The 22,767-nt window shown below is 40.4% G+C and overlaps 2 protein-coding genes across 4 annotated transcripts in view; both read left to right on the plus strand.

Moving 5' to 3' along the window:
- Positions 1-18,546, plus strand: part of sh2d3ca (SH2 domain containing 3Ca) — a 66,968-nt gene extending 48,422 nt beyond the window's left edge. For all 3 annotated transcript variants that reach the window (XM_025062757.1, XM_025062756.1, XM_017038409.2), the window contains exons 5-15: positions 6,106-6,234; positions 9,791-9,940; positions 11,051-11,328; positions 12,250-12,377; positions 12,453-12,825; positions 12,923-13,052; positions 13,136-13,251; positions 14,538-14,709; positions 14,803-14,914; positions 15,504-15,710; positions 16,979-18,546. In XM_025062757.1, coding sequence (XP_024918525.1) covers positions 6,106-6,234; positions 9,791-9,940; positions 11,051-11,328; positions 12,250-12,377; positions 12,453-12,825; positions 12,923-13,052; positions 13,136-13,251; positions 14,538-14,709; positions 14,803-14,914; positions 15,504-15,710; positions 16,979-17,154 — 1,971 coding nt within the window. In that variant the 3' untranslated portion in view covers positions 17,155-18,546. The remainder of the gene's footprint in view (positions 1-6,105; positions 6,235-9,790; positions 9,941-11,050; positions 11,329-12,249; positions 12,378-12,452; positions 12,826-12,922; positions 13,053-13,135; positions 13,252-14,537; positions 14,710-14,802; positions 14,915-15,503; positions 15,711-16,978) is intronic.
- Positions 1-22,767, plus strand: part of LOC103389085 (ephrin-A5-like) — a 1,154,841-nt gene that overhangs the window by 643,548 nt on the left and 488,526 nt on the right. The window lies entirely within an intron of this gene.

Below are 22,767 nucleotides of genomic sequence, written 5' to 3' on the forward strand. Positions count from 1 at the left end.
AAGGGTGAAAAAAAAAATGGCTAGTGACTCATACCAAAAATGTCTTTACCCTAGCATTTGCATGATGGGTCTTTTAGTTGTCTGTTGAACAAACTTACATGGTCTTTCATTAAACAAAACCAACCCCTTTGTTTTGCTGTTTTTCTTTATAATAGATAGCATGTAATAGATACAGTACTTCAACGTTAGATAGCACATTTTAGCTTTAGTTACGGCAGATTCAAAAACCTCCGGGGTGGATTTGAATTTCAAGGACAAAATTGAAGTATCTGAAGAGCGTTTTGCCCCAAGCAACTCTTAATTCCTGACCCTACCAAATATGTATGCATATTTAACTCCTAATAATGTACACCGTGCTTGTCTGGGTGTGTTATTCCAGATACGAGGGATTCAAAGGTGTTTTTGCATAATCCTGGTCCCGGTCGTCCCAAAAGAGAGGCGATGTCGAATTTAGGGACGGGGGTGGGGCAGGGAAAGGAGGAGGAAGGAGAAAGTGAATAGATCAAAGCATGGCAAGGTTCCTCAGCAGTGGGACCCTCTCCTCCCCCACCACTACACATTGCGTTACCATGACAATGGGCTCAGCGGCTCGGCCCCTGAGCTAAAAAAGAAAGAAGGTGAATTCTTACAGGCTCATGTCTGACAGTTGGAGGCTGGTTGAAATGCATTCCAATCTGCAGTGTTGTCGTAGTTTTTCTGTGGTACTTGGACTACGGACTGTACTATGGGTGTAAGCGTAAAGTAAGAACATTCTCGGAACGATTTCTCTGCGTTTCTTGCACTTCATCATTGCTCTGTCGTGTAATCAAATTATATTTAATAACTTCACGTTGGAGCCGCACTAATTCCACGAATGTGTTTGAAAAATGATACCAGAGCAGAGTAATGAATAAAAATCACCAATTAGGTTCAGAACAAACAAAACAAATCTACTGTGGCACAAAGTCAACAGCCTGGTGAAATAAATAAATGGCTTTAAAATGTGTTTGTGCCTGTGCATATTATATATGCATTAATATGTGCATATATTTTTTTTGATTTTCTCTCCCATTATCATTCCTTTTATTTATTTCCCGCTGATGTTCTGCGATAACGCGGTCTCTGTTTTTACCCTGAGAGGAGAAAAATTGTCTAATTGGCTGAATGTGAGGAAACATTGTGTTGTTGTTACAGATCTAACTCTACTAGACACACACACACACTCCCTCAGTGCCTACAGCCCGTTTCCTCCATCCATCCCAGCCATACATGTGGTCTGGTTGATTTTAATGAACACATGAGCCCCACAGAGCCACCCAAGTAGAACTGCACTCCCGTTCCTCTTCCTTCTCTCCCCGCTCCCCTGGGATGGCTGCGTCCAGGATCAGCTGTTAAATCGTCGAAACTCTCTCATCTGCTAATGGTCTACCTGTCTTCCAGCCTGCCTGCCCTTAATGTGTCTGTGTTCTCCGTGCACGTCTGTCTCTGTGTCTTCCTGAATGTCTGATGTCCTGCCCTTAAGTGGAATGGTGGTTTGGTCTGTATGTTTCAGGCTGTTTCTGCAGCTTCAACTTCCTCTACTGTTCACTGATTCAGCTGATGGACTGTTGAAGTGTTGATGATCTACTCACCCTGTAATGAACTGATGGCAATTTATTGGATTTCTGTCAACTAGCAACGTTTTTCGTTCATGAAAACTAAAGCAGCCTAATGTTCATTTTTTATTTACCTTAGAAGTTCAGCAGATCAGTTTTTCTCTGTCCTTCTTGTTTACCAAATTTTACGTACGTCAACCAGTGTGTCACGCACGCCTCACCTCTGGCAGACAAACATTAGGTCCATTACTGCCCCCTATGGGCTATAGTGTGTGCATCAGTGTTACCAGTGTAACACTGGAAAATGTGCAATTAAATACATCAAAGTATTTGTCTCTAGTATTTAGTTACTTTTAGTTTGACATCTTTGTATTCTATTCTATCTATAAAAGAGTTCATTTTTATCTACTCAATTCTAGTCTAATATTTTGTGACTAATTCTATTGTAACTAAGGTATCCTAATTTAACCTTTAAAGTCACATGACTAATCTTGAACTAGGAAAGCGACACAGTGGAGTTGACTTCAGAAACTATATTATAGTATTGCATATATAACTTATTAAAATATTGCCTGTCTACAATCTTCTTTCTTTGTTTGCTGACATATTTTTTCCCAGGACAGTGAAGGCATCACTTACATTATCTGGCTCCAATTAGAGATTTAATCAGACCCAAACTGTTTAATCTGACCACTCAGTATTTGCAGCTTTAGGGTATGTTTAGCTGGAGTTTTTTGCTCTGTTAAGTTGTAATTTGTTTTGTTTTTTTATGTTGTCCAGCTCCTCGTGGCTAACCTTTAGCCATCTATTTTACCTGACTTTTTTTTTGCCTTTTTTAGGTTATGGTTGTGTTTCTGTTCGTTGTGTTTGTTACTGAACATCATGGACTCTTTGACTTTGACTTAAGGACAGTTTAAATGTTTTAACGTCAATTCAAGTTGCCCCAGAATTGAGTATTTGACCACATCCAGACAGGTGATCTGGTGTGTGTGTTTGGCATATGCTGTTTTTGATTTATTTTCCTTCATATCTTGGACTGTATTAGGGTAGATGTTCTCTGTGTCTTAGTTTGTCCTTGTCAAAACATTTTTGATTATCTGTCCATTTTCTGGTAGCTCCTGTCACTGACGTCCCCCCCTGGTGTCAGTCTGTTCCTTGAACCGTATCATAAATAGAGCCCCACTGACATTTCAATTTGCCACATAAACCTGCACACACATACAGAGATACACACACACAGTCACCAAGTTCATGGAGGAGCGTCAGTCCAGGACAGAGCTTCTCCTCCTGGGTTTCCACAGAGACAAGGAAAAGCAATAACTGCACACTTGACCCCTGTGCTCCTTTATTGGCCTCTTCTCTCCTTTTTGCTCACGCACACACACACATAAACACACTCACACATTCATACACTTACACCCAGCCCAAATCTAATCCGGGAGAGTGAGCCTCCATGGTGATATGTCTCCTGCTGCTGCTGCTGCTGCTGCTGCTCCTCCCCCGAGGCCTGGAGAAGAGAAACGGCAGAGATGGCCAAAGGATGAAGAGCAGGAAGTGAATAATTTCATCTTGCACTGACCTGCAGGCGATAAGATCGATTGTTTGGGCTTTTTGTAGTCTCTTCATATCACACACACAAATCTTCACATTTCCCATCGTTTTCCAATCACAGTTTAATGAACTCTTTCGGCCGTGTCGATCAGTGGAGTCAGAGAAGGTGAGCTGTGTGGAACTGAGACAGAACCAGATGTTTGACATTTATGAACGTGGCTACATTTTAAATGACATGACTAATAATAACAACACAAACATCATGACTTATTTATAGTAATTCAAAGATTTGAAAATGTTTTTGCAAAATTTTTATCAAAAACAAACAAAAGAAAACTTAGCATAACATAGCAAAGTTAGCATTACATATCAAATGCAGTTGCAAAATAATATCCCAAATACAAACAAATTTGAAGCTAAGTAATTAAGTTAATATAACTATATATAACTATATTAAGTTAATATACCTATATTAAGTTAATATATATATTAGCTATTAGCTAGGTAAGCTAGGTATATTCAGTTGCAAAATAATATCCCAAATACAAGCAAATTTGAAGCAAAGTTAATATACCTAGCTTCACACCAAAAGAGATAGAAGCCGAAAAAATCTTGAAACACCGGCATCATTTTTGGACCATTGCCTCACCCGTGTGTTGCGCTCCGATTAGCTCCAGGGGGAGAAATGGCGTGTGGGAAGATTTTTGTCTGCTCATTTCTCCACCTACTCAACTTGAACCAGTGCTACCTCATAATAAACACAGTAAATTAGCCACAGGAAGTCACACAATTTACCAAAGATTTCCATCTTTTTCTGCTTCATCCCCATAACATCCAAACCTCCAGCCGTGCCACCTGACTTTAAACTCGTGCTGTTGCTGTAGCTCAGGATTAGCCGTAGGTGTTACCATTATACATCGATAAAACCAATCTCTCGTCTCAACTTATTCAGAAGGGTGCTGGAAAAGTTTGGAAAGCGGCCTACAAGTCCTTGAGTCTGCGTGTCAACCGTGGTTTGATAGGACCTGTCGTGTGGCTGCTGTATGAGATGATGAAAATAGATGAAACTGCAAAAAAACAGAGGAAGGAGTTGAAGAAAACGTAGGGAGGAGAGAGTGAGCGTGAGGTGACATCACTGCTGATCGTTGGTCTGGTCGCCAGGCTCTTCTCTGTCTGAAGATGTTTCCTTCTCTGTCTCCATTCATGATTCTCTAAACATCTGTGTGTGTATATGTGTGTGTGTGTGTGTCTGCCTCACCTCTTGTTGTTGTTGTTGTGGTGTTGTGTTCCACTGTGGGACTTTGTTCCATATGGGAAAACAACAGTGAAACAGAGTCTGATCCACGTCCTGCTACACAGTACTAAGACACAACAACACCGTTTCTCAGAGCGTCCACACTCAGAGAATCACCTGACGTAGGTTTCCGTCACCACGGTTTTACACACTTGTATTTTCCCTTTACTTTAACCTTCCTTCTTTCCTCTTCTAATGTGTCATTCTTTCTACACTCCTCCTTTTCTAGCTGTTCCCCCTTTGCTTCCCCTGCCTTCCTATCTACCTTCATTCCTCCTTTACTCTTTGTCATCTTACATTCTTTCCTGCTTACAACATTTTCTTTTTCCACCTTCCTTTCTTTCTTCCATCCTCCCTTCCTCCTAACCAATGTTCTTTCTTTTTCCTCTCTACCTTACTTGCCTGTCCTCCTCCCCTCCTTTCTTCCCTCTTTCCGTTCTTTCTTCCCCTCGTCCTCTCTTGCATCTCTTTTTCCTTCTTCCATTTGTTCCTTCTCTGCTGTCCCCTGTTGTACTTCTTTGCTTCCTTCCTTTTCTGATTTCTTTCTTTATTTCCGTGTTTGTTTCATTCCCTTTATTCTTTCTCTCTCTCTTTACCCCTCCCTCAACCGATTCAGGTTGGATTTCATTTGCGTTTCTTTCTTCTGTCGTTACTTTCATGCTTGTTTCCTGTCTTTTCTTCTTCCCTTCACCCCCCCTCGTACCAACACATACACGTACACAAACACATTTGTCACTAAATACCCATGAAAATGTTGAGTGGAATTTCTGTTCATGTTTTACAAGCCTGATTTCCCCTGAGGGCTGTTCTTTGTTCAAACTGAAATAGGAAGCTTTGAAATCAGAAATCTGACCCAGGTATACGTGTGTATGTGTGTGTGTGTGTGTGTGTGTGTGTGTGTGTGTGGAATCATTAGAAACCATTCTGAGTGACGGACACTCAGCTCAGCTCTGCTCTCTGCGCTAAATTGGACCAATAAGAGCTTAATTATTGTGATTTGTGCACCACAGTAATCAGGTCAGTGGTGATTGGTCCTGACTGGACTGGACTGGACTGACTGTGTGTGTGTGTGTGTGTGTGTGTGTGTGTGTGTGTGCTTCCCTGCAGTGTTGCCTTCTGTAACACAGGTGTGCAGTGTCTTTATTTTCGTCTTTATTTGAATAACAGGAAGCCACTCATGCGGACGTGTAACATGATTACTACAGTACTACCCCTAAGACGTAGCATACTACACAGTACTAAGCAGTTTCAAACAGGTGTATACATTTACTGCCCCCTTCTGCCCCATCCCCCCACCAGCTTCTTGCAGTTGTTTTGTTTTTCTTGTATCAACAATTTCCCCAGGGTGGGATCAAAAAATATCTATAATATAATATGAAATATATTCTATATATGTATATGTTTATGTTGTTCAGGATGAGCTTCTTGTTCTTTACATTTGCTTTAAATACTAAAGAAAATAATGTGAAGAGGGATGTATTTAACATTAAACATTAAGACAGTCCACTGCTATGGATTTGATCCATCACATTTACCTGGACAGTGTGAGACTGTGTGTTTATATATGTATATGTATGTATGGTTCATCTGTCAGTGTGACACACTGTGTTGAACTGCACGTCCTGCTGCGTTCCTACACCCCCACTGACGTGTCGTTCCACCTCTCTGTGTGTTTTCCTCGTGCAGTTCTCCAAGGAGAAGTACCTGCTGGAGTCTCCTCCAGAGAAACTCCGCAAAGAGCTGGAGGAGGAGCTGAAGCTGAGCCCCGCTGACATCAGGAGCCACGGCTGGTACCATGGACACATCCCCCGAGAGGTGAACACGTGAACTACATGAACAACAGAACATCAGTCATTTATTTCAGTGCTCATCTACAGTAGTCCAGTCGGCCGTACTGTCCAGTCTGGCCAGCGACTTTCAAACTATACATCAAATAATAATGTTAAACAAAATGTTTTTATTTTATTTCATTTTATTTTATTTGAGTGTCCAGACTCCAAGGTGTCTTTCCAGAAAAATGATGTCCCTCCAGCCCTGGCTGAACGATAGCCTTAAAACCCTCACAGTTTTAATGGCTAAATGTTAGATGAGGTGAAAAAAACTAAACATTAGCCAAAAAGAAAGCTAAAGGTTAGCATTTTTATATTAGTGCTAAAGTAATGTAAAACTCAAAGGTCTGGAACAACATTCAGTCTCTATAATATACGGTATTACAAAAAGCCTAACCCTAAATAGCAGAACAGGAACCAAAAGGCTAAAATTAAGCTAAACGGTAAATAATGTTGCCCCAGAAATAGCTTCAAGTTAGCCAAAAGAGAAAAACAAAATGAAAACAGCTAATGAGGTAAGAATGGAAAATATAAATATCTAGACAGAAAATACCCCAAATGACATACAGGATTTAAATGAGCTGTGAGTTGGGAAATAGCTAAAAGCTAACTAAATACGCTAATAATATAATTTAGCTAAATAAAGACAAGCTGAAAGACAATAAAGACAAAGCTTAAAGACAAGTAAAGGATAGCTGTCAAAAGCTAAAAGGTTAGCTAAGAAGTAGCAGGAGAAGAGTTCAAACATGGAGAGGGAACAGTTATGGTCAGAATTCAGTTTTTAATACCTACAATAAATAAGAATGTGTATATTTAATGTTATTAAAAGTCAACGTCTCTGTATTTCTAAGGACAAGTCCAGATTTAAAGACTGTTTTCAAAAATTAATGTTCTGGGCTCAGGTCTACTAAAGTTGAGTAGTTCTAAATATTTAATGTTTTCTGTAATTGCTCTGGGAACTTTACTTTGTGTTGATAATTACATCTGAGAATGAGGTCATTTAATGTTTTTTGTTTTAGGAGGATCGATAGTCCTGAAGTTGTACGTAACAAAATAACTTCTCATATGAAGGTAAAGCCTGAAGTGAAACCATGTGTCACACTCTCAGCCTGTGAATCAATACAGTAAATAAGTCCAGTCGGAGTGATGATTTATGGCCGCTGCAGTTTCAGCTCCACATGTTATCATTTATTTCCGTACATACTGTGAAAGAGCCGTAAATAAGGAGCTCAAAGCACAGACGTTACAGTGTTTCTGCAAAGGGTTAATGCACTGCTGGAGCCGCAGCAGCATCAGTTCAGCAGTGAGTGAGTTCAAACTGTAGTTCATGGGCCACACACGGTCCAATCTGTATATAACATGTCAACAAGTCAGCAGTTCTGTCCGCTGTTTTTTTTCAATGCAAATAAGTCAAAATATACAGTTAAAAAATATTCAATATTTAGTCTTGAATTTTTACCAAATACTTTATGAATAAGCTGAATAACTTGGAGCTAAATAATTTTTATCAATGTTATCTACACTCTACAAAGACACAAACTGCTTTCTCTCACAGTTATATTTACATATATTTTCACATCTGTATAGTACATACATATACATATACATCTGCATAGTACTTTTCCCACTTGGAGATACTAAATATCTGTTAAGGAAGTGCCGTCCCTCCCTGGTAATTAATAATTAATTTGAGACAGACAACATGTTCTTCAGAATAAGGAAGGTAATGTCTTCCACGTTCAGTTATTTATGTTCTAAATACGGGCCGCAGACTGTATGTTTGGCATCCCTGGTTTGAATGTTTAACACATGGAGTGACAGATTAATGAATACCATCATCTGGTGAGAGGAACAGACGCAAAACTCTGCCAAACACACACTCACTCAGAGACACACACACACAGACAGCTGCACGTGCAGCAAATCCACTGTCACAGCTGGGACCTGTGCCCACACACACACACACACACACACACACACACATACATTTTTCTGGTTATGTTTGGTGCGCAATTTAAACTTTGACCTTGAAAAGAACCCCGCCCCCTGTCCTCCAGGGCACCTACAAAATGTCCCCACATGGACAAGGTTTACCTACGAGTTCATTTCCAGAAGAATATCCCCACATGTACAGCCATGCCAGCTGCACACACACACATGCACATGTGGAGGGTACTTGTAAATAAACACAGATTCAGATCAGCCATCTGTGAGAGTCTCCCCTCCGTTCATTTACATAAAATATTCATATATTCATAGATCTGCCCCAGTGCAGTGTTTTGGGGGGAAACCCTGGGTAAATAAGGTTTAATGACTGGATCTTGTGTACAGCTGTAAACCAGTGTTCCTAAATCCCGTCCTTCCGTCCCTGTTCCCCGTCCTTTATCCTGGTTTATCCCCACCATCCTAAAAGGTTAACGCTTACACTTAATGGCCATGGATCTCAAACTTTTTCCTACTGCGTAGCACCTGCAAACATATTTGTCTCTCCAAGTACCCGCAGTATGACCGGAACTCGAGTACAGCAGCAGAGTACTAGGCTGTTCAGCTAAGACCAGTATACTTATATACTAAGTCTATTTTCTTAATGGGATTTGGATTTTCTGCCCAGCACCACTATTTTCTTAATGGGATTTGGATTTTCCGCCCACCACTGGTGACAGCACCACTGTACCACCTGTTGTACACATGCCACAGTTTGATAACCACTTATTTAAATACATTGAAACCAAATCATTCATTTCTTTTAATTTAATGTACTTTTGTGTGATTTGTTTAAATGCACAGAGATTTAATGTTTTTCAGAGGTTTGAAAAAAAACCAAGCCAGTTCCTGGTACTTGATTTTATTTATTTTTCTTTATTTGTCTATTTCATTATTATTCTTACTGATTTACTATACTTATATTTTCAGACTTTATAAGCTAGGCATTACATATGGTTATATACTGCCCCCTGGTGGTGCATAAACGCTCTTTAACATACGTCATTGTATGTATTTTTCTGCGAAGTAAATTCATATTATGACATCATTACTTTGAAACAACTTTTTTTTCTTTGCAAATTATTTTCAAAGGGACGTTGTATTCAGTCTGAAATATGACCATCTGCTAAAACATAAATTCCAGATCAATATTTATGATTTCTTCTGGCATACAGCGGAGACACATCTGCTTTTTGTCAAGACAAACAGCCGGGAGCCGTTGCACCCACTGTAGATGAGGGGATTGTTCTTCTGGACAGCTTTTCTTGTCAATAAAATCAAAACTAATGAGTATTTTTCACAGAAGCTGAGCTCAGTAAATGGAGGAAGTTGTTCCAGCGTTTTGTTTCCAGCACAGTGTCTGTCAGCTCTGATGGTATCTAAATAGAACACAGTCATTTTGGCAGTGGGAGACAATGAATGAGATTGTTGTGTTGGTTTGAGCTACAGAATTAGTCCTGAGGCTGTGTCATAAATAATCGGGACAGTCATTTTAACGATTCAACACCAGGGTGCGCAGCAGTTCAAACACAGTCTTAAACTGTGTTCTTCTATCGCAGGTCTCAGAGACGCTGGTCGTACGGAACGGCGACTTCCTGGTGCGAGATTCTCTGACCACGGTGGGAGAATATGTCCTGACCTGTCGATGGAACAACGAGGTTCTGCATTTCACCATAAACAAAGTCCTGGTCAAATCCAGTGACACCAAGGTACGGTCCTTTCTCATTGTTGGTGTATCAAAAAGATTATTTTTTAATCTTTGCTTTAGACCACCGAGTCATCTCCCTGATCCACAGGAGCCTAAAAGGCCTTTAATTGCCATATAATAAAGTCTGTGCTGCTTCAGGGCGTATATTGACCATAAATTACAACTGCAGTGATGCATTTCATGATAACGACAGACCTCTGAACATAGACCTGGTGTGTTCAAGGACAAGCAGCATCACCTCATCAGTCTGTGTTTGCTCTCTGATATTTGTAATTTACTTGAAATCTTGACATTTTGATTTGAATGTGAGTTTTTTTAATCTGATACTAATCATAATGTGCAGATACATGTATGAACAGGTTATACAGTAGTTACATCTCTACACTTTAATATCCCTGCTTTAGTGTAAGATGGCTCAGGACACTCAGCCTCCCTGTAAATGTAAAAGTATTTTTTGTGAGTGGAAACTGTTCAATTATCTTCCCGTAGATATGATGGAAAATATAGACACTTTTTTATTATTATTTTTTTATTTATTTAGGTAGATATATTTTCACAATAAGTATAATTTGGAGAACATAGCAACATTTGTGCTAACATTTTTGTTGCTCTAAACCAGGGGTCATCAGCTATGTTTTTCAGGAGGGACAGAATGAAATAAAAATTACATTTTTTTCAAATCTTATGGTGGGGATTACTGATAGTTATTTTATTTCTTATGGTGGGGATTACTGATAGTTATCAAAGTCTCAGTTACAATTATGGAATCTAGTTGCAGGCCAGATTGGATGGCTTAATGGACCAGATTTGGTCTGCGGGCCGCCCGTTGATCAGTGCTCTACAACAGATTTATTTGACTGTTGCATCACGATGTTCAGAAAGTTCAGAAAAGAGCTTTTGTAAATAAATGTAGTAACAAAATTCGATTTTAAATCTGCACAAAACGTCTTTTTTTTGTTAGTATTAAGATGTTCTGGAAAAGACATCAAAGCTTTAGAGAAGACAAAGTACTAACTCATCCTCCTACCAGCTCTAACAGTTCCAGCTAATCACTGCAGGAACATAAAATTCCAAGGAAAGAGCATTAACTCGATGTTGTCCTCATCTCCAGGTGCAGTACATATTAGAGAACGACAGCTTCGACTCGGTCCAGGAGCTGATTCGGTTCTACATAGGTCAGCGTAAACCCATCTCCCAGTCTGGTGGTGCCCACATCTACTGTCCAGTCAGCAGGACTCTGCCTCTACGTTACCTGGAGGCTACATTCGCTCTGTCCAACAGCAAACATGGCTCCGCCTACTCACCGTCCAGTCAGAGAGGAACGTACATCAAGAGGCGGAGCGTCACCATGACTGACGGGCTGACCACTGAGAAAATCATACCTCACAGGTGAGTCGGGTCAGGGCCACATGGGAGGACGTTTTCCTTTGTTTTTGTATTGTTTTGGTATCATTGTGTAACTCTTGCTTCATGTCACACACATGCTCAGTGACTCAGACAGTCCCAGTCCACCTGAGACACCACTGGTACCAACTGATCCAGAACCGGAACCTGTGTCCGGTTGCAGGTGGTGTGTTTTTGTGACACAAAAATCTGTGTTTGAACACTAAACTACTGCACGTGGATACTTCCCACAATCCTCTGCTCCCTTCACTTCACACTTACGCACCATCAGCACCCCCTGTAGGACCACCCGGTTCTAAAACACCTCTATATTCCAGAGAGATCTAGAATCCAGAGAGATTAGATCTCATGTGGAGTTTTAGCGCCACTGACTGTCATTTTTTTCCTTTTTTTTTGGCTAGGCTTAAGAAGATGAGGTTTTGGTTAATGTTTTATTTTTTCTTCTTAGGTTTTTAGACTATTTTCGAATAACTAATAACTATATAACTAGCAATAGCATACACACAACAAACATGAGCCCAGATGGCTAACATAGCTAATGGTTTGCCTACAATAGTTGAATCGTCGCATAAATGGATAATGTTTGCTTAAATGTAAGCTAACAGCTAAAATATATCTAAATACAGAAATAATATAGTCACAAAAATCTAAATAAAATTAGTTGATTCATTATTTAAATATAATTATTAAATTGTTCCGACCACCCAGGAAATGTGTGTGTACTGTGACCTCATTTTTCCTTTACGATGACGCACAGGTTTTTAATTCTACACAATTCACCAGTGCCCCCCCCCACACCCCCCACACCCTGACGTTACACCTCCCTGTGAGCTTCACTTTAGCAACTGGACGGCTTCAAACTTCATACCTGAACATTTATAAACTGCACTCTTACTCCCTCTTCAGCCCCTCAACCATCCACCACCACAAGGATGCAATGAGGAACTGTGCCATGAGCATGGACCAGATTCAGGAGTATCGCTGCCCCCTTTCACCTGTTGGGGAAATTCCAATGTCTCCTGCTTATAGTGCAAGTAAGGAAACACACAGACGACACAGAAATGAACAAAAACGCACAGTACTCATATTTTACCAATTCTTTTTTTTAGTTAGCAGACAGAGAGCTAACTCAGGGGGGCGTGTCCTTGCCGTGATCCCACCCTCTCCTGTGATGCGTCACTCTAGCGACCCTCACCTCAGCCCCTCCACCGCCAACAATCCTCCGGAGCATCCCGTTCACACCTCTCATTCAGCTCACTCCTCACCAGCCCATCATCCCAGCTTCCAGTCACAGTCGTCTGAAACGGCGGGGAGCTACTGTGACCTCAGACCCTGCCCGGCCGGGCCACCGAAGCCTCCCACAAAGGGCTATGTGGAGCGGTTACGAGTGGAAGAAGGGACGGAGGTGGGAGCCAGGGAAGAAGGAGACGGAATGTTCTGCACACCACAGGTGGAGAAAGCGTCCTCGTTCAGACCGTCCAAGTATGTTTTGGGATTTCTTTAATGGATAGGAATTCTTTTTTAGCCCTGACGGTTGAGGTCATCGTTTTAATAAAATGGTGTGAATTCTCCTCTGCAGGTTCGAGTCTCGCCTCCTGCCTGCTGAAAACAAACCGCTGGAGATGTCTGTGCTGAAGAGGGTCAAAGAGCTTCTAGCTGAGGTGGACGCCAAGACCGCCGCCAAACACATCACCATAGTGGACTGCGCAGTAAGAACAGGTTCTTTTTATAGACAAGAAAAAAAAACAACAAACAACCACAAAAGTCTGACGCAAATCTGATCCCTACACAGGTGGCTAGAATACTGGGAGTCAACTCAGAGATGCAAAGGATGATGGGAGTGTCCTCAGGGCTGGAGTTACTGACACTTCCTCATGGACACCAGCTGAGACTTGACCTACTGGAGAGGTACAGGCAGTTCTTCCCTCCTCTCTTGTGTATGCACCACACACTTAGCCCTTGATTAATGCAGATATCGATCGACTCTGCTCTGCAGCTCCTCTCCTGTCCCTTATCTCTGGTCTTCAGACCTCCCTTCTTATCTTCACCTTCTCAACCTTTACTGCTTCTTCTTTCCTTCAGACTTTCCTCTGGCTGTTTAAACGTTATGATAAATGCTTTCATAGTCACATACAAGTATAAAACGTGATAACAAATACTTGTGAGGCAACAAAACAAATCTCAGCTCTTGGTAATTGTGGTGTAAACTCTTCTACTACAGTCTCAGACCAGGCTATTTGATTTCTCTGGTCACAGTTTTCTTTTGTAGTATTTTCCAATCTATTTTGATCCAAAGCACATATTTTACCCCCACAGAGTACAACCAAACAAAAAATAATGTCCTTGACTTACGTCAGAGTTCCATTCCTACGGTGAGATGAAACTCGATTTTCACCTCAAGTTTGAACTGACATACTCTACATAAGTGTGTCACTCACCTACGCTAACACAGTGATAACGTCATAATCTAGGACACAAAAACATTAGAAAAGTGTCACCGAGGCCCAGGAGCCACAATGAAGTGTAAAATGTTCATAAAACAAAAGATAGTGAATGTAGCACAATCCAATGTACGGCGTACGACTGAGCCACCACGCAAACTGGTTGGCGAGTGTTAACGCGGTAATTTGGAATGTTGGCACCAGACTTTCTAAATAAATATATGGGAGGTGGTGATGTAAATCACCAAACGCCATAGGTCGAGGACGTTGTAAACCGAGGACTCCAGTGTAAGTAACATGTAATACGATGATATAGTTCCAGTTTACTCACAATTTACTTACTGTCTGTCAAACCCAGGCCTGTTTAGTTGAACACAACACAGATGTACTGGTAGGAATTGAAGAAAGAGCCATAGGTTGATCTTCAGCAGTTCTGAGTTTCTCTCTCTCTTTCTTAGTTTTAATAGCGATCTACTGCCCCCTATTGGAATTCCCTGTAACTGTTGCATAGACAAATGTAGACAGATTATTTTTAGGAAATAAATAATGGTTTTCAGACCAATTTAGGCCAATTGGATCATCTTCTGCAGCACACCTGGTGATGTCACTCCACAGTAATGTGATGTAGCACATTGTTTGATAATTACTACTTTATTGGGCATCAAGTAACAATAAGTAATCACTCACTGTCCATTTAAATGAAGAATTGAAACAACGTTATGGTTTGTCTTTTTGTTTATTTATTTCCTCCAGGTTCTTCACCATGTCCATCATGATGGCAGTCGACCTGTTGGGCTGCACAGGAAGCACAGAGGAGAGAGCGGCGCTCCTCCATAAGACCATACAGTTGGCAGCTGAGCTGAAAAGCACCATGGGAAACATGTTTGGCTTTGCTGCAGTGATGCGAGCCCTGGAGTTACCACAGGTCTGACGGCTGCATGAGAGCTCCACTGATGCATTAACAAACTATTGTATGCATTCTTTGGTAATGGGTTCTAATGTAACTATTGTTCGTCAGATTTCCCGCCTGGAGCAGACGTGGGTGACATTACGGCAGAGACACACAGAGGGCGCTATTCTGTATGAGAAGAAGCTAAAACCTTTTATGAAGAATATGAACGATGGAAAAGGTGAATTTAAAATCATCAGCAAAGAGAAAAGAGAAAGTTTTAGCAAGGGGCTAACCTTTAGCTAGTATATGGACTCAATATTAGTTATCCTTTAGCTTTGTAACTTAGTCTAGTGATCTCCTTAATTTGCTGTGTGTTTTTTTCTTTTGTCAGTTATTTTTGCTTTATTTTTTGGATAACCTTTAGCTATTTGTGAATAAACTAATAATTATTTTAATCAGTGCTGGTGGGTTGCTCCTTTAGCTCTATGTTATTGCTAATTTGTTCTATTTTCTTTTTTCTTTAATCATTGTTTAGCTTATGTTTAAATTTTTTGGATTTTCTTTTTCTTGGTTAACTTCCTATATCCTTTGCTAAATGCTTACCTCTGCTTTGGCTAACTGTTAGCTATATTGCCTTATCTACGTGTTAATCAGCATACACTTTCTTGAAAGTGTTACATTATATTTTAAGTTTTTTACCACTTAATCATAATGTTAATTTTGTCAATTCAAATTAAATTCAGAGGTAAATGGACACTAAAATGTGAGATGTGTTTGTTTGTTTGTTTGTGTCTGTGTTGACCCAACGTCTGTCCTTGTCCTCCCAGAGTCCAGTGTCCTCTCCAACATCTCCTTCCCTCACATCATCCCTGTTCTTTCCTTACTGGAGCGTGGTGTCGCTCTCAGCGAAGCACTGGAGCCGTGGGAAAGTGCGGAGGTGGGTGTAGACGTGGTCATGTACCACCTAGAGGCCGCGCGCACCATTGCACATCACGGAGGAATCTACCGGACCAATGCTGAGACCAAGCTACAGGGTAAAACTGAGTTTCTGTGTTTTTAAGACGTACTGTAGAGACTGTGAACATGTCTGGATGTCTGTACACAAAGTCAGGTTTTCTACAGTCGCTATCAGGCTAACAAATGTACTCGTCTACGTCCAAGTCCTTATTTGTCACTCTGTCAAAACACTAAAGTTAATATATCTATCTGGCCTACTTCTTATCCTTCTAACTTGATAAAGTTAGATCAGTTTTTAATCAGTCATTTTGCTTGCAGTTTACCATTTTTTTAGCATTAGCAGAAAAGTTTTTTCTTACTTTACTTGTAACTCATTTTAGGCTTATTATCATTATAACATTGTTAGGCTAACTCTGAGATATAGTTGTCATATTTGGACTAACTAAAACTAAACTTTTTTCATTTTTAACTTATATACTTATTATAAATAATTTGCTATTATTAAGTGGGCTCAACTTGTTATGTGACTTTATGGTCTTTTTTAGTTGTGTGTTGCTAAATTATTGGTGATATCTTTGCGGCAGTCTTCATTTCATTTGAGCTATTTCCCTTCCTTGAGAACAATTAGTGGCAACCTCAAGCTATTTTGGGAGAAGTTTTAATTTTATAAGAAGACTCACCATCATGTAACTGCTTTCTGCCATTTAAAAAAAAATCTTTTGAATAATTTGAAACAGCTTATGGAATTCCTTTTTCAAAGGTTCTTGTCCAAAAGATTCCACCAACTCCTGGTCCTGGTTATCGTATCTGAAATGCTAATCATGCTTTCATACCACATTAGCGACGCCCAGACGTAGCTGATGTCACAGAACGACTGTGTGTGTGTGTGTGTGTTGAGTGTATTGATCTCTAAAACCTCTGTATCGGTTCTTGGTTTGAGGTTGTTACTGGTTTATTGATGGAACTTTCAGTTGCTATCAATTCACATCTTTGTTTTCACTGATACATGTGTGAATCGATCAGTCTGACCTCACTCTGCTTCTCTCATCACCTCGACACACACACACACACACACACACACACCCACACACACCCTTACATGATACAGTTTTGCTGGTGTTAATGTTTCACAGATGGTCCCTGTGTGTGAGTTCATGTCAGAGAGAGTTTTAGTTTCACTGAAGTCCACTGTTTGGTGATGAAGGGGAACAGTGACTCTATGACCTCATCGATAACAGTCTTTAAAAAGTAATGTGTCATTTTCTAAACTCCTCCTCTCTCCTTTCTTCTCTCTTTTGTTTTCCTTTTCTCCTCCCTGCCCTCTCCATCTCGTTCCCGTCTCCAGGATTCCAGGAGTGGTCAGAGATCCAGGAGATCTTCCAGACAGAGTTCCAGATGCGTCTGCTGTGGGGCAGCCGCGGCTCTGAGGGCAGTCAGCAGGAGCGATACGAGAAGTTCGACAAAGTTCTCACTGCCCTGTCACACAAGCTGGAGCCTCCGGTTCGACACAGTGAGCTATAGCACTAGCTGCAGTGAGCGCACATTTAATGTCATGAAAACAGGTGGAGGGAGGGTCAGTGATGAGGATGAGGATGAGGATGATGTGGAAGAGTATATGAACACTGGGGGGTGAGGATGTTCGACGTGGCAGCTAACAGAGAGAGTGCACTGAGGAGAGAACGTTTACTCACTGATCACATGTGTTGCACTGACCGTGGACTTTTTCACTTAACGGTGTTAAATATATTAAAAAATGCCGACAAAACGGACACAAGCAGAAGAGATGCATCTTACTGTAATATCTACGGTGGCCTGTAGGGGGCAGACTGAGCTGCAGGGTTCATCTCAGCTCTAGCAAACACAGACTCTCTCCATGGCTGTCACACACTGTAGCAGAAACCACAATAACTCATACATGGATTTGTTGACTGTGAGGATGAATGTGTGTGTGTGTGTGTGTGTTTACATTCCTGTTTTTTTTTTAATAATGTGACATTAACCTATTTTTTAAGTCTTATTTATTTGACATGAACAAAGGGCGTCAGGACATTAAGGACGATGTGGCTTCACCATCTGTCGGTTCTCATTCAGAGGGAACTGTGTTCGTGAGACCTTCATTAAATATGGATCAGATCGTCCCCATTGGATCCCATTAAAAATGTATCAAGCCACATAAAAAAATGACACGGTAATAAAACATTTGCAGAGGGGTGAGCAATTTCTCTATGATGTCATCTGAATGTGTTACAGACAGACAGCAGAGTATGCAGCAATTTTGGGTTCATGTTTGTTAACATACATTACCTGCAGGTCCCATTCTTAAACTGTTGGGGTGCTGTAAACACCACCCACTCTCAGAGCACTCCTATGTGTTGACTAATGTTAAATAAAAAAAAACACATTTTATGGTTTAAACATAGTTACAATTACGTTTTTTCATTTCAATAAATGTCTTGGTTTTTATTTACTCTAAATTCCAATTAAACACCAGGCATATTAATCTGCGTTAAATATCAAATGAAACATTTACTAATGGTATCATGTGTCGTTGACTTCAGTGTGCTGGTACGACAGTCTGACCTACTGTATGAGTCAGTCAGAGCTGGTTCAAACCAGGTCAAACTGCCCAGTGCTAAGGTCTGTAGTGCTGATCAGTGTGGCTGTGCACCTCCTGTTACAGAGCAGAAAACCATGTTCTCACTCTGTTATACTCAAATGCTGTATATGTTTTTTTTAATTACTACTGGTTAGCATTCTTCTGTCTTGCAATGTTTTATTTCTTCTACTCTGGGTTTTAACAGTGGCAGGGATCCCTTAAGGTTCAGCGTTGCCACCTGGTGGCTCTGGTTTGACATTCAAAAGTGTACCAATTTAATGCAAATTAACACAACGCCATTCACTTGTAGTTGCTCGGGTTTTCAACGCCATTCACTTGTAGTTGCTCGGGGGGGTTTTTTATTTGTTCCTGCATACTCTAAATTGGTGACAAAAAAAAAACAACTAAAATCAATCAATATAAAACAACCTGAACTTTGAATAGAAACAAGTGAACAGAAAGGAATTAAAAAACAACATTGAATTGAGCACCGACACAGTTACAGTTGCAGTTTAAGTCCATTTGCATTTCTTTTAAGAACACAAGTCAAACTTTCTTTAAATAAAAAAAACAACTTTTTTGTTTACAGGATCTGTAAACAATTGGGTGACGATAATATTTTTGGTCAGTGGAAATGTTGAAAAGATTGTCAAGCTAAAACAAACACACTTCAACCACAGCCTGAAGAGGAAGTGGACGTAGCTTCTTCACACACTGTGGTTAGAAAGTACAGGAAGTTGACCAGAAACTCAGTTTCCTGTTGGTTAGTCTTTTAATCTTTGAATAATACATAGTTTCCTGAAGAACAAAAAAGAAACCAACATGTATTTGGAGTTACTTCAGACCAGTTTCCATGGCCTTCAGTCTGTAGCTGAACAACAACAGCGTCCATTTCTAGCATGTGATCTATGACTTTTTCAATCATATTTTTCATTTAATCGTATCAAACGAGCTTTAAAGATGATGATGTTTTTCTTTCTTTGAAGATAACCATTCACTGCCAACTGTTTTGTGTTGAATCATGACTGTACTGACAGTATGTGGCCCTGAGGTGAACCAGAGCCAGAATCTCAGGCCTATGCAATCGTTTCAACCAAGGGCTGAAACCGATGAAGAGTCCACGCTGGTTGGAGAAAAAAACAAAACAAATGTTTCCTACGTCTGAAGTGACTGTCATATCCAAACTGGTTATCTATACATGAAAATAGAGATGTATATCCATGAATCTTATCTCAAATATCAGTCTTACAACAACTATAGCTGCGTATCTCAGATGTTTGACACTTCTGGACTGAAACAAATGAAGACGAGCGGCAAACTCATGTTGTAGTAACATCCAGCAGGTGGAGACATTTAGTCAAAAACGATACAATGTCAATAATTGCAATAACGGGGACTTTTATTCTGTGTTTTGGGCAAAGAGGATATCTGCTGCGGTAAGAGGAATGATGATGATGATGATGATGATGTTTTTAATGTGTCCTCTGTTGAACGCTGTACAGGAATGAATGCAGGCTTCTCTGTTATGTCTATGAGACAAACTTGATGAAAAGCAAAAGAAAAAAAAAGAGGAAGAAGATTTAGGAGCGAATTTGTGTTTTTTTACTTACTGTACAAAGCCACTCACCTTTTTTCAAATAAAATGGTTGCTTGCCTCATTGAGTCCCATGTCTCAACCCTACACACATACTACAACACAATTGAAATGTTTTTGTTTTTTTCATCTTTTGCTAATTTTTTTTTTTTGGGGGGGGGGGGGGGGGGTGGCTAGCCTGAAGTTATTTAGCGTTTTTTTCTTTACTATTTTGTAGCGCTTCTTTTTTTGTATAATTTTAGTTGAATTCACTATAGTATGGCATAATCTTTGCCACATTTTCCACGTAATCTAGTAATAGTGTAATACATTAATGCTGTGTTTACACTGTTCATTTTTCTGTGGCTACTATTAGCTAATCTTGTGATGCTAAATGCTAAGTTTTTTGCTAATATCACTCTAATATTGGCTAATCTATATTAATTTTGTAACAGCTATTTTACGATGCCTTTCTGATGACATTTTAAAAAACTGTATTATTTACAATAATATAATCAATCTATACCACAGTGTAAGTTGTACAGTAATTAGCAGTTCTCATGTAATACACATTTAAAGACAGAAGAGGGAGACATTTAACGTCCAAAAAAGATCGAAACAGTATTAAGCAAACGGGTTTGATGCCTGCTGCAGTTAGAATGAGCATTTCGGTTTATTACAGGCAGCGGCTTCTTAGTCTTTCTTCTTCTTTGTATTCTAATTGACTAAATTATTACCAACACCGTGCGACTCTGCATTTCTTTGATCTTTGATCTTTGATTATCAATGCAGTGACTTGGCTTGTGTTTCGATGAATGTTGCAGCATCGTCATACATAAAATCTGCTCTTGTGCATGTTCTGTCTTACATGAAAATGTACAATAAGAGGTGCATTAATTTTTTTTCCTAACAGAACACTGTGAAATATCACAGAAATGAGTAAGAATAGGACTGTAACAGTGCAGGCTCCTCTCTACGAGACCACAATAGAAACTCATCATCGGCTCTGCTCTTTGTCTCCCTTCTCCATACAGTTCCATAGGCGTATCATGTTATGGATGTAATCTCTAAGAGGATTCTCTCTGCTTGGTATCATGGTACATGTTAATTTCAGCTCTTTATGTTCCTTATTGAAACAGAGCCAGGGTCTCCCAGGCCTGCCTGCCTGTCTGTCCGTCTGTCTGTCTGCCAGCCAACCCTCATCAATTCACCCCTAATCTCTACCCCCCAGCCCTTTTATAGCTAATCCATTGTGTTGGTCATTGTCATCTGATGGTGTGTGACCCAGGCTTCTCTCAGAGCTGGTGCCTGGCAGTGCAGCCAGAACTTCTGACACCCTTCTACAGCCAGTAATGAAACACTGTGGCTCATGGTATGGATGTTGCTTCAGTGGTTTTTTTTCTTTTGTTTCAATTTGGTCATAATGTGAAATTTTGGGTAAAAGTAAGAAGCTTGTTTTATTTTTTGTTTTGTTTTTTTCTCAAATGTAGCTTCAATTGTATCATCTCTCTTAGTTTTTTGTTATATCTGTGGCTAAACTCTTTTTTGGTTAATGATTTCTAGCTTAAGTTTATATATTTTAGGTGTCATTTTGGAATGATTTATTGTCTTTGGGTTAGCTTTTTCCTATGTTTTGGCTAACTTTAATATATTTTAGTACATACATTAGCCTTTAATATATAAAACATTACATAACATTACAGCCTAACATTTAATTATCTTCTAGCCAACCTTTAAACATTTAACTTCATATGTTATAGATTTTTCTGGACTAACATCTGTTATATATATATATACATACACACACACACTTTTTTTCAAACAGTTACTTTCTATGTTGCTCATTTTCATTTTTGGCTACTGGAGCCTAGCTGGCCAAGTGCTTGCACCACTTAACAGTCTGTATTTCTGGGGTGGGAGGGCAGCACAAAAAGACTAATAAAGATGAAATGGCCTTGAATGAAATGTTCGAGGCCACGTTAAATGTTTGAGGGCATTTCTACCACAGTTGTTGAATCACGAGCATCAGCTCCTTAAGGAATTCATTCGTTCTCTGCATTAAGTGTGCAGAGTGGACCGTAGCTCTTTATAGCCACCTCTGAACAGCAGCTGTGAACTGATCGTGTTAACTATAGTGAATACCACGGACGTCTGTTGTACCGACGCTGCATGAATCTAAAGACGCCTTAACAAATAAGACATGACACCCAGTCATGGTGTGATCACTCCTCAGGAACTTGCTTCATAACCACTAAACATTTAAACTCCCACCTACAGCAGACCCTCACCCCCGCCTCCCCTGCAGTTCCCTCTGTCAACTCTTCTACAGTGGAGACACTTCAGCTCATCCTCGCTGGGATGAAAGACAACAACCGACATCAACCGTACTCATCATGTCTCCATTATCTTTCAGAACTTCCTTTTGGCCCGCTCCTCCATCACTCTGCTTTTCCCGCCCGCTTCCTCACCCCCGCCACGCAGGCCCCTGGTCGATCCGTCTATCTGCCCCTGCACTGACTCCTCATTAACACATGAATGAAGACAGGGAAGGCCCTGTAAGGCTTGGACGCCAACAGAAGGCGACAGATTTGCAATTCAAACCTCTGACTGACCTCCGCCCACCTCCTCCTCCTCCTCCTCCTCCTCCTCCCATCCCTGTATATGCCAGAACTGGAATTGTCAGCCAGTATGATTGAGGACGTATGTGAGGAGGGAGTGAGAGGGACGGCGGTGGTGGGGGGTGAGACAGATGTGCATTCACACACTCACGTCTCATGCCTCTGCACACTTTCATATTGGCAGACCATGCAAATGCATGCAGATGCACATTTATGGGAGTGTGTGTGTGTGTGTCAGTGGAAAGGTTCTGATGAGTCTCCAATATAATGATTTTACCAGAGGAAGTCAAGTTCAAGGGGATTGTCAGCTGGTCATCAATGAAACGGTCCCACAAATGTATGAAACC

This window comes from Cynoglossus semilaevis, chromosome 14 (genome assembly GCF_000523025.1).
Source record: "Cynoglossus semilaevis isolate Cse_v1.0 chromosome 14, Cse_v1.0, whole genome shotgun sequence".
Classification (NCBI taxonomy): Eukaryota; Metazoa; Chordata; class Actinopteri; order Pleuronectiformes; family Cynoglossidae; genus Cynoglossus; species Cynoglossus semilaevis.